This window comes from Vidua chalybeata, chromosome 1, assembly GCF_026979565.1.
Source record: "Vidua chalybeata isolate OUT-0048 chromosome 1, bVidCha1 merged haplotype, whole genome shotgun sequence".
In the NCBI taxonomy this organism is placed as follows: Eukaryota; Metazoa; Chordata; class Aves; order Passeriformes; family Viduidae; genus Vidua; species Vidua chalybeata.
This window is the reverse complement of record NC_071530.1, coordinates 28,601,633-28,614,593: the sequence shown is the minus strand read 5'-3', so window position 1 is coordinate 28,614,593 and position 12,961 is coordinate 28,601,633. Positions and strand designations below refer to the sequence as shown.

The 12,961-nt window shown below is 35.2% G+C and overlaps 1 protein-coding gene across 2 annotated transcripts in view; it reads left to right on the top strand.

Moving 5' to 3' along the window:
• Positions 1 to 12,961, top strand: part of DGKB (diacylglycerol kinase beta) — a 337,113-nt gene that overhangs the window by 61,696 nt on the left and 262,456 nt on the right. For both annotated transcript variants that reach the window (XM_053956128.1, XM_053956122.1), the window contains exons 3-4: positions 775 to 851; positions 5,098 to 5,118. In XM_053956128.1, the coding sequence (XP_053812103.1) occupies positions 775 to 851; positions 5,098 to 5,118 (98 nt within the window). The remainder of the gene's footprint in view (positions 1 to 774; positions 852 to 5,097; positions 5,119 to 12,961) is intronic.

The window sequence follows — 12,961 nt, the reverse complement described above, 5'->3', positions numbered from 1 at the left end:
TTAAAGAAACAAATGAGTTACATTTGTTTTTCTTGTATTGCAGAGATATTTAATGTGGAAAAGATGGTTATGTGCATGTTGTGTTCTAAGTGAATCTGAATTCAAGCGTTTAATGTAATGGCAGCTTACTGAAGTAATTGCTTTGTTATTCTGCACAAAGTTAAAAAAAATTAGGAAAATTATATCTACCTGATTCCGAACTGCAGGGATTTGCACAGTTCTGTTAGACAAAAGTTACTGAAGGTGATAGTTTTTAGACTACCTGAGAGGTTTGCAAAAATTGAGGTTTTGAGAGCAACATTTGTTTTCTGTGACATGACCACTGAAGAGTTTTTTTTTTTTTTTTCTGGAAGGTTATCATTTATTTTGATATTGTCCAGCTCCTCTACTCACTAGCAGCTCTGCCAAAGGAGATTTTGTAGTGCTGGTGGAAATTACCATGTTTTGTGGTTGACTCAAGGACAAGTAAAGTGACTTGAAGTAATCCTGAAAAAAACTCCTTCAGAAATACTCTATTTTACAGTTAAAGCTTAGATCAAAGAGTGTTTTTTTCTGAGCATTTTGTGTTTACTTGCTGGTTTTTACAGTACTTATAAAGATAAAGTATGTTCTCATTTTCTTTGTGCCCACAGCTGTCATACAGCTACAGAAAATTACTAATGTGCATTGCGAAAAGCTATTAGCAGTTTTGATGGTTGTTTTTTAATTACAGTTCATATTATGCAAATCAGTGTTCTGTATTTTCAATTTCTCTCTCTTTATTTTTTTATCCAGATTCCACCAAGAAAATTAAGGATGTCTTAGAAGAATTCCATGGCAGTGGTGTGTTAGCAAAATATAATCCTGAAGGGGTAATTTTTCTTGTTTCTTAATGATCAGAAATTATGGGGACAATTAGTAAATTATATGGCATTCTTAGCATTTTAAATAGAAGATTATTTATAAATCAGGTGCTTGGGGTATTTGAAAGTTTTTGGAAAGCAAAAAACCAAGATGCCATATGATCTGGAATATCCCTGTAGTCAGCTGGGGTCATTTATCCCAACTGTGCCCCTTTCCACATACTTATGTACCTTCAGCTGCCTCGCTGGTAGGCTGGTGAGAAAGGGCCTTGACTCTGTGTAACTAAAACATCTCTCTGTTATCAGCACTGTTCTCAGCACAAATCCAAAACACAGCTCCATGCAAGCTACTGTGAAGGAAATTAACTCTATCCCAGCCAAAATCAGCCCAGAGATCCCCTTCCCCTTCTCCCCCCCACCCCCCAAATAAAAACCAAACACCCAAAACATCTCTACAACCCTTATAATAAGATTAATAGGGTTTTCAAGTGTCTGAAGATTAGAAATGTTAAGCATAGTTTCAAAAGTTATAAAAGTGAAGTCCATTAAGATTTCTTTTTAAATTCTGTTTCCCTTGTGTTGTTTCTGATAGTGGGATTTTCTGATGTTATGAAACAAAGAATTCAGCTGGAAAAAAGCTATATATGCATATTGTCACTACAGATTCACCACTAGACAAAGTATTCTGATTTGGCTGAAAGAAAAAGCCAGATTGTTTTCTTTTCTTATCCTCAATTGAAATTTGCATTTGCTTAGCACATCCTAATAGTGTGATTCAGAATGTAGCTAAATAAAAACCTGTTTCAGTAATGTTTCTAATAGTAATATTTCTGACTGTGCTCACATTATGTAAAATTCAGAATAGAAACATGTGCTAACCATTATGAAAATTACTAGATCTTACATTTCAGGATGTAAAATGCAAAAAATTATTGAAAATATATTGGCAATAATACAATTATTGTCAACTAATGAGTTATAGCTTATTAAGTATTGAAAATCATTTGATGCTTTGAACTTGGCCAGGCATAATGCTAGTCATTTTAGTCACTTTCTGGGGAAAAAAAAAATTAGTAATTCAATAAAATAGTGTGAGTTGATCCTGTAAATGATCATCTTAGATTTCCAGGATTCTAGTTAAATACATTCATAGAATATAAATGGATGGGAATGTGATGATCATCCACAGGCTGTAGGACCTCCCTTACCTGCTTTTTGTTAGAATGTAGACATACTTTTTGTTTTGTTCTTTTTTTTTAGGAAAAATGTGTACTGATAAAATGGTATGAATCTATTATACGTTTTTTCTTCTAATTCTTCACATATTTTTAGTCATCATACATGTTCAGTTTTATGAAGTGTACCCTGTTAAAGTAAAAAATAACTGTGCATTTTATGTGTATTTAAATAATACGTTACCATATAGGTAAAATATTTTCAAATTGTCAATTGTATATAAACACGATTACCTAAAGTGGTGTGATTAGTCTCTTTTAACAAAGTGATTCTTCCCATTTGGGGCTACATGGAAGTTGAGTCATGGCAAGATGGGTACCCAGGAAAACTGCTCTGACTGAAGCCAGGTGAATTGGCAAAATCTGTGCAAAGCTGGAATTAATAAGCACAGTTGGTCTTGAGATGAGTCTGTGACTGCATGGTGTCTCCCTGTTCTTCATTTCACAGCTCTTCATTTGCAGAATTCTACCAGTGTACTAAACCATCCAAAGCAGCAGGGAACCACCCAGGGTAGGGAACAGGACAGGAGGAGGGTAGGGGAAGAAGGAATTCAAGACAGGCATCCTGTGATGACTTCAATGTCTTCAGCAGGAATCAAGCTATTCACTACTCCTGGGTCAATACGGGACCTAGGCTAACCCTGGCAACTTTTGTACTCTGCTGCTTAGCACTTAAATTTCAGGGAGTGTGACATAAAGAAAACATAGCTAGCAGCAAAGCTACTTTGGATCTAGTAAGATTTGTTAGCTCAAGGTTCATGCCATAACTGAACTGGAAGCAAAGTGGCTGAAATTTCCTCTGGCACTGAGTGAATATTCTATTCTGACAAGCAAACTGCCTTTGCACAGGTGTGTCCATATTTTTGGCATGCATTCAGCATGCTGTGTGGATACTCTTTACAGAATGATCTGCAAGTTGATTTTATGTGGTTGGATGAGGACTCTGTGGATTTGGTATAAGTAATTAACTATTATCTGTAAGTGAGATGACAAAAATTAACTGATCCAGCTGGCATCAGTCTTAGTGCAGCTATTTGTTTCCATATATTCTGTACAGCACTTCTGCTTTGTTGTTTTGTTTTGTAGAGGATACCATCATATTGTCATTTTACCTCTCTCTTTCCTAGATGGTTATAAAGACTCCAAATGGTTTAAGTCTTGTTCTACCAAAAGATGATGCCAGTTTTTTACCAATAAACATGGTAAATAGACCTGTGGCAAATGCAGCAGAGTGATATATTTACTTAAATATTTAAAGGGTTCAGGAATTTATTCCACTTCATTGGAATAAATGAAGTGGAATGCAATTTTAATCACAGGCTGATCTAATGGAATGCAAATAGCAAAAGAAAAGCCATTGGCGTTCAAAACTTGTTACCTGAAATAATCTGGTTTGTTTTACATTATTTTATATCTTGTTGAGTGAATGGATTTTAGGGTTAGGCGAAGTGGTGTATATAATTATCAGAAATTTATCTACTATAGGGAGTTTAATTATGGAACTTTTACTCTCTGATTTCAATGTAAGGGAGATGCCTGAAACTTCTACAAATACTACTGAACACCTGCCCTTTCATGTTCTTCTCTAAGTCAATATCAAAGATGTAATTCAGAATAGATTTTATACATGGTATAATACACATAGTTTAAGACCAGCCTCTTGGAAAGCTGTGAATGATAAATATTATTTTCATCATTTGAGATCTATTTATATTAATTAATTTCATCCATTTCACTTTGAGGGGAGCATTGAATAGGTTGACAAAAATTAGGAAAAGAGAGCTAAAGACAGTGTCTAAATGGGCAGTAGGTACACAGCATTGTGTGCTTGTAGACCTAGTGTTGTCATCCTTTTTGAGTGCATCCTAATTTTTTGTTTACAGAGGAGTCCATTGGTTTTCATGGCCACCTGGGCACACATTAGCTCATGTTCAACAGACTGTCAAGCAGCATCCCCAGCTGCTTTTCTGCTGGACAGCTTTCCAGACAATTTTCCCCCCAGCCTGTGGAGCTGCCTGGGCTCATTGTGACCCAAGTGCAGGACTGACAGCCTTCTTGAACCTCATGTCATTGGCCTTAGCCCACTGATTCAGCCTGTCCAGATCCCTATGCAGATCCTTCCTACCGTCAAGCAGGAAATCAAAGCTCTTGCCCAACAGTGCATCATCTTCAGACTGACTAAGGTGCAAGTCATACCTTTGTCCAGATCATTGATAAAGATACTCTTCAGGACTTGATGAGTCCTAGGAAACACCACTTCCTACTGGCTGCCAAGTGGATATAACTCCACTGACCACCACTCCCTAGGCCCAGCCACCTGGCCAGTTTATTACCTAGCAAAGGTGCACCTGTCTAAGCCATGAGCAGACAGTTTCTCCAGGAGAATCCAGTGTTAAAGGCTATACTAAACACCTTCAAGGTCTTTTCCAACCTTGATGACAATGATTCTACAGAGGTCCAGGTAGACAATATCCTCATCTACTAAGCAGGTCACCTTGTCATAGAAGGGGTTTAGGTGTCAAGGACCCAGGAGTCAAGCAGAATCTGCCTTTATGAAAGTCCTGCAGGCCTGGCCTGATCCCCTAGTGCTCCTGTACGTGTCATGTGGTGGCGCTGAGGATCGTCTCCATGACCTTTCCACTTGGATTTTAGAATATTCATTTCTGATAACTGAATTCAGTTTTATTTACAGCTCTTCCTGTTAACAATTTTTATGCTTTTTTTTTTAAAGTACACATGGAAGAAATACTAACATATTTATTTATCTTGGTTGTCTGTCATTGCATGTTTAGAAATAAACTGCTTGCACTGTCTAATAAAGACTAGAGAGCTGACTTAGAAGCATTTTCTTGATTTATGAGCTAATGCAAGAAAATGGGATAGTCCATCTAATGTCTTAAACTTGCTCATCTAAATCACTAACCTTTCACTAAAAATATTTCTATTATAAAAACAGAGCTTGAGTGTTATGACACTCTACTAATGTATGTATGTTCTTTCTTTCCTTGCATGTGTTACAGAAACAAGATATACTTAATCAAGTAAGTAATGTAAATTTGATTTTTTTCTTTCTTTGTGCATAAGTGCAGTATATTTTATTTTGTAGGCTTCCATTGAGATTTACCTATTAATAAATATTGCATGTGGCTGTTTTTTCCAATAATAGAGTAATATTTAAATCTGAAACCAGAATGCATTCCTTTTCTGCTGGCAGAATTTTTCACTGAGTGAATTTCATTTTTGTCATTCATAGTACATACTTTTACTAACATTAATTGAATTGAATATAAGAAATAAGTTAAGAGCAAGTAATTGACTTGTTCCATACTTGTCACGGAAATTTCTCTTTACTGTGAGATCTCATATTATTCTGAAATGACAAGAACACATCTCAGGAAAAATTATTAAATACTGATTTCTATAATCATATAATGACATTTATATGTAGCACGCTTAAAATTGAGGACTTAATAATTTGAATAGGGCTTATGCTGTGTTTTAAGCAATTATGACTTTACAGCAATTACAAGAGAAATGGTTAAAATGCTGATCATCAACCCAAGAAGCTGCACCTGAGAAACTTCAATAGCCTCAAACAAGGTATAAAAGTAGAATGGAGAAAAAAAAAAAAAAAAAAAGGAAAGGAAGAAGGACTAATCAAATGGACTGTTTTTTAAAGTGACCTAGTTATTCTTTCTTGGTAACACAAAGGTGTTAAAAAGCTCCAGCTCTCCTGTTCTGGGAAGAGGCAGCCAGAACATGAGAACAATGAGAAAGTCAAGAGAGAGAAAGGGATAGTTTTGTAGGAACCACTAACTTTTGAGGGTCAGAGGCCAGTTGAGCTTTTGGAGATGTGTTAGTAAGAGCAGAACCCCCATTGGCAACAGGGCTTTCTTCAGATGACCAACGTTATTTATTTTTTTTAATAAGCTAACAGAGTGACTTCAGACAGTCCTGAAAAAGAAGGTTTCAACATCAAAGCAGTGTGTCTGTGACCAATCTTGAGTGTAATCTCATCAGTATTTAGCTAATTACTTTGTCAAATGAGTAGGTGAATAATAATAGAATCAACAAACTAAATGAAATCTGGGAATTAATATCATGCTGGAAAAGCTTGATGATGTAATGGACTATAGTAATTGGAATGAGATGCACGTGTGCAGAGTAGAGTGTTGTGTACCCTGGTCCAGCTGGCATTGTCAGATAAATTGACATGTTGATCACAAGATGAATGCAAAATATCATTGTGGTTTAGTCATGAAGAGGAGAAGGATGTTACTGGGATGTTGTAATAGTGTTCCTGTGGCCATGGCAGTCTGGAAAATAGACAAAACTTGTAAAAAGAGGTAGTGTCTTAGGCCCATTGACATTCGTGGAAAAGTAGTTAAAATTTCAAGCACACAGGAATATGGTTTGAAAGGATATTTTATGTTCTTTGCCTCAGCTATGTTCTTTGATATGACAGAAGATATTAAATTACTGTAAAGATCTTGCTGTATTATAATATATTAAGTGAAGTATTTTCACTACAAATAGGAAGATTTAATTTTCTATAAAAAAGGTATTGCAGAAGTCACCTTTCTACTTTTGTCCAAATGATGGGATGAAGTGAACTCAAATTGGAACTAATTTACAGAAGGTTAGTAGGATGTGCAGAATTATAGCATACATAATGTAGGAGAAGCCTGTCCCTCCCATGTAAGAAGCTTAAGTTGTATCTTTCTAGCTACAGAAGAAAAGAATGTATCATCTTGTGTGTATCACCAGCAGAAACCTCTAGGTTTCAGACACTGGGTACTCTGTTTTTCTGGCTCCATGGGCAAAATTTCTAGGGAAAGCTTTCTGGATGCCTAGAGAGTTGGGAAGCCTGCCAGGCAGAGATGTTGGCAGACTGGCTAGGAGCCTGCTTTCTGTGGAGCGTGTTGAGGGCACTGAGGTGTAAAATATTTCAGATAGTCAATTTCTGCTGCAAAACCATTCCGTTTTGAACATTTTTTATCTTTACTGGTCTCTCTCTATCTCCTTTAGTCAGTCTGTGCTACCAGTGCTAATCTTCTTCTTTGATATCCTCCTTTCCTTTTCATGCACTTCTCTGCCCTAAGAACTTATTTTTATCCTTTTTTTCCTTTACATTATTGTATTGCACAGTAGCCTATATTTAAACTTTATGAACTTATTACCACTTTAATTTACATGTCACATATTAAAAAAGACAAAGAGCTTTAGGCAGACTATTTAATGATGATGGGGGTTGTTATTTGTTTGTTTTCATTATGAAGAACAATATATTATGTTTCGTATTTTTTATTGTGATGGCTTCAGTTATGGTTGGTTCACCTGCATGGTGCCATCTAGATAATGTTTATGAAACTGCATAGGAAAACAAAATAGAGCAAAAATACTTTCAGTCATAATGTATTTCAGGAATTAATCAACAAATGGAAATGTCTTGAAGTCTTCTTGTGCAGTAGAGATACTGATATATACGAATGTATACATGTATAATTGAGCAGATGCCACTGCTCATATCCTTTTAATGCTTTCTAAGCTTTTATACTATACTTTTACTCTACTATAATTTTAAATACTTGTGAGGGTAAAGTCAAACTTAGGTCAATTAGTGTAGCTCCTCTTTTTCTAAAATCTGTACATTTACTTAGTATGAAGTGGATGTAACTTGTTGATAGATGAAACGGGACATTTTAAACCTTATTCTATTGGTGTATGTTATTATTCCAAGTGAAGGTTCCAGTTAGGCTCAGATTGTGTTAAATCTCAGCAAACTGTTCATTCGTTAAGTGAAAGTTTATTAATTTGTATTCTTTAAAACTTTAAAGAGGGAGGAGTGAACAGTAACAGGTAACATGACATTGTCCTGTATTACTTTTCTTACTAAAAGTGTTGTAGCAAGTATTTTTAAAAAATGTAGCAGAAATATCCTCCACAAAAATTTGCAATGCACAGGTAATTACAGGTAAAATATATGAGAATACCACTGCCATAGAACATGCATAGAAAAATGATTTTTCTTAATTCTAAGCATGTTATGAAAATACCAGTTCAGACATGTTTGTCCGTGAGTTGGTTTTTACACAATTTGCACATGCAGATACATTTTTTGTTTCAACTAGAACTTTTTGTCATAACTGATGTTTTTCAGGGATTCATTAATTTTGCTATTTTATTTGGCCTTTGTCTGAACTATGCTACATACCCCATTTTTCCTGACCAATTTTTGTAGGACAGAATGCAAACTTTCTGCTTATTGCTTTGTTTGATATGTAATAATTTCAAGTAGATTTTGAGTGATGATCTCCTACAAGAGCCTTCTAAAAGTATGTGATTCATCAATCTTCTTAAAAAAAATCCCACCTTTGTATAGTAAGTGTAGCATATTCACTAAGAGTTAAGTATTAAATACAAGTACTTACGTGTGTAGTACTTAAGGATATACAAACTTATGCACATATAGAATTATGTATTAAGGAAAACCTGCTGATAAAAAAGTGTTCGGGTTTTTTTTTACCTGCATGTAAGATTGAGATGAGACTGCAGTAGCTGGTGAACATATTTCAGACTTATTTCAGTAATTAGTATCAATTTATTTTAATAACATGAAAATGTTATGCTTAAAAATCTAATTATTGCATAAAAATGGAGTTTTCCCATTTCCATTTTAGATGTTTTGTTGAGCTTACTTCTTTGAAGAGCTGGGGGAAAATTTTGGCAGAAATTTACGTCTGTGTATTGGTAATATCCAAATATTATTTGTCCATATGGAGTATTTGGTAGGAGAAGCCTGTGAGAGCATGTGGGTTTTTAAATTTTATTTTTCAAACATTCATATCAGTAGATATGAATTTGAATGCTGATATAGCTAAGAAATAGTTTCATTTGGTTACCAGAATTTTCAAAATTAATTATGTAAAAACTGTATTAAATAGAATGCTTAGATCAGAAAATGCTAAGGGCTTTGAACTTAACCTAAATTTTATCCTGATGCCCAAAGCCAGTCTTCATGAGGAATTCAAAATTTGATTCATTTGAATGAACATTTAAAATACATTTTCAACACCAAGAACATATGCATTCTCATGTGATTCATGGGTTTTAGCTTGTTAATCCTCTGTATATAGTCTCTCCACTTTTTTTCCACATCTTTTGGCAATGTCAGGTTTTGACATGTGATAATCAATGAATCGTCAAGACTTTGACTTTTGTGGGAGTGCTTTAGCACTGGTATTCACAGCTAATCACATCATTGTCACTAATGCACTCACATTAGTGTTTGCCAGTGTTGTCATAGCACAATGTGTGAATCAAGGCCCTGTAATATCTACTCTTATTCAACAGTTCATTTTTCACATATTGGGTCAATATAAGTAGTTTTAAAAGCAATAATCAGTTAAAGGAACTTACCCAACCCAAAAAAATAACCCAGAGCAATTACTGTCAGTAGATAAAAGCTGATTATATTTTTGGCACCATTCAGAGATCAGACAACAGAATTTTAAAAGTAATCAATTGAAAATTGCATTTCAACATAATTCTCTTTCCATTATGTGTGAAATGTTCTTTTTAATAAATGAAAACCATATGTCATGGAAGTCTCTTGAAATGAATTATTTCTATTTTTTTCTTTTCTCTCTTACATTCTGTTTTTCAGGATGCTGAAAATAGTGGCTTATGCTGAAATATTTTGTACAAATCTAAAAGACAAAAAGACCAAAAAGAATGTGGTATTTTAAAAGAATTTATGGGTGGAGATTAATTTCAGACACTAGATCATGTCTTGTTCCCATTTATGTAGCCAGTGTGGTGGGGAGGAATAAAAGGAGTATTATTCTACCCCTCCCTGCCCTGCTCCATCCACAATGGCAACTCTTTTGTCAAGAGACTATTAATTTTTTGGTGTCTTGTGAAGAGAAGAAAGTAGAGTGATACAGCTTCTCTCCCTTCTTTCAACATATCATCCAGAAGAACTGGTTGTTGTATTTACACTAGCTAGGAAAATACAGGAGACAATTAGACCTCTTCTATTGCAGTTCTTAGGATAAATCTTGAGTCAAAAGCTTCCATTTTCTTAATAAATTATTGGTTTCGCTTCAAATGTATTAGTGTGGTAGGAGTTAAAAAATATGTAGCTAAGTTTAAAAACTCCTGTGTATAAAGATGCAAAATTTTCCTTGTATATATCCTGTTTTTCACTGCAGAACCATGTTTTCTGTATTCTCCATATTGGGATATACTGACTTTTGATGTCTATACTGTGTTAAGTTCTGTGTGTTGGCACAGAACATACATATAAAAGCATAAATCTTCAATATAAATACTTGGACTTTTCTTAATCTTACCTATCTGTGTTTACTAGCGGCAAAGCAGAAAAGCAAGTCACAAAATCGAACAGCTTAACCACTCTAGGAGAAAGGACAAAGTCAAATACAAATGGTGTTTGTAGATGGAGTTCAGCCTCTTCCTCTCTGTTGCTCAAGGTGTTAGGAGCCATTCTGCTGCTTGGGACAGAATCAGGCATTTTAAGGCATCTGTTTTAACTTGTTGTAGTCATAATCAGAAGATAAATCCTGTGGCTTCAACTGAGTGTTGGCCTATATATGTGTGATACAAAGCTAGAAGAAACCTGAAATTTTCTGCTATTTTGCCAAGCAAAATCATAACTACTACTTGGAAACCAGGTTTTCAATTCCTGTTCTTCCTGTGACTGAGACTCACCCTCTGTGTAGTAGCACTGAATTAGTGTAATGTACTTATCAGTGAGTGCTTGAGAAGAAACAGAGCTCTTACCATAGTATTTGGAGATGTTTTAAAGCATATTAAGCATAGACTGATGCACATTTCTTTTTCCTTGGAGTCCCTTATATTCTGCTTATCTGGGATTCAAAAGAAACCTAAGTGTGGGAAGCAAGAGCTTTGCTTTATGCCATTGGTGTGGAGTAGAAAGAGAAGTAAGATACATGCATTCTTTAGTGATGTTAGTAAGGTAAAAAGCATCTTATCACATATCTGTGAGATACACTGGATACATTGCAAAGAAATCCACATATGGTCATGATACTATGGAAAATAGTGGTTGCTTTATTGTCAGGTTTGTAGTATTTTGTGCAGTAATAGAAGCATAAAATTCCAGACTACTTTTTAAACTATGAATAAAATGAGATTTTTAGTACACCTAAAAACCCCAAACCATTTTTAATGTTTTTGTTTCTTCATAGTTGTGAAATATTTAGTCAAAGGAATCAGTGTCATCCTGGAAACTCTCTTGAAATATGTAGTTTATCCTGAAAACTGTATTTAATCAGTTGCGAGGTCTTTAGTTTCTCTGTGACTTCCACTTCTTTAAAATTAAGGTTCTTGAGTAATCCTTTTTTCTAGTTCAATGATTACCATTTGTTCAAATGTGTCTTTTTATGTGTGCTTGATGTTCTTTCATGTGATTTTGTGTAGTATCTTAAGAAAGATAAACTAGTGTTCAGATTTAGGGAAAAACAGTATCAGCTAATAGTTTGGGCAGGAAGATCATCTAGTTTCAAGACCCCTGCCATGGGCACCGACACCTTCTCCTAGACCAGATTGCTCAGACCCCTTGAAAACTGCCAGGGATGGGGCATCCACAACTTCTCTGGGCAACCTGTTCCAGTGCATCACCATCCTCACTATAAAGAACGTCCTAATATCTATCCTAAAGTTACTCTTCTTCAGTTTAAAGCTATTATGCCTTGTTCTATCTCTATCTGCCTTTGTAAAAGTCCCTCACCAGCTTTCTTTTCAGCCCCCTTTAGGGACTGAAAGGGGGCTATAAGGTCTCCCCAAAGCCTTCTGTTCTTCTGAACAACCCCAACTCTCTCAGCCTGTCTTCATAGGAGAACTTTCCTGAGATATAGAAGGACAACAAAAGGCTAGGCTAAAGAATTTTCTACATAATAGGATTTTTAAATATATTTTTATAGAAAAATAGGTAAATGTATCAGAATGCTTGGTAAGCTGTTAAAGATTTTGCCAGGAGCTTTTAGCTGCTGGGGTAGATGGAACTACAGTGTTTTGAAGATGTATTTTAGATCTTGTCTCAGTTTTTCCTCTGAGTGCAGATTATTCTTTATAACTCAAAAAAACTCCTTTTATCTGCTCCATCACCATTTTCCTTAAGAGTGTCAGGCAGCTGCTCCAAGTAGGTTGCCTAGAGATGTGGTTGAAATCTCTGATTCCAAATCTGGGGTCTGCAGCTCAGTTCCAGCCTTTTCCCCACCTCATACACAGTTACCTAGTGATGCCTCCTTGATAGCAAAGATGCAATGGAGATAGGATTGTAAACAAGTTTGGAAGAAAGACTCATAATTTCCACCTCTGCTTGCTTGGACCAGTTGTCACCTCCTCACATACTCAGTCTGTACACAAATGGCATTGTCTCTCTCTCTCTTTCCAGACTTCTATTTTAAGAAAAATAGGTGTTATTTGGTATTATCTTTTGGAGTTGCCACTTTTTATCCATATAGCTAGTATTGCTTTAATTTTATATATTGATATTTTAAAATATGTATAAGGCATAACAGAGTCCTGTGATCAACTTCTATTGTAGTATATTATTCTAAAAATAGTACTATGAAGAGAATTCTTCACCTAATAATTTCTGTTTCATCCTGGTTCTTAAAGGGCTATTTGAGTGAAGGAATTTTCTCCAAAGTAATGGGAGTTGGCAGAGCAAGTCCTAATTGTTCGCAACTTCCCTCTAAATTGAAGGATGCCATAAGCCATAATCTTCAGAAAAATTTTCACTTCAACACATTGGTTGGGTATGGGTTCTTTACCAAGAAAAATTTAGTTGAAACTACAGATCTGCGCAAATCTCTCTATATTTGCTTGGTCAGACAT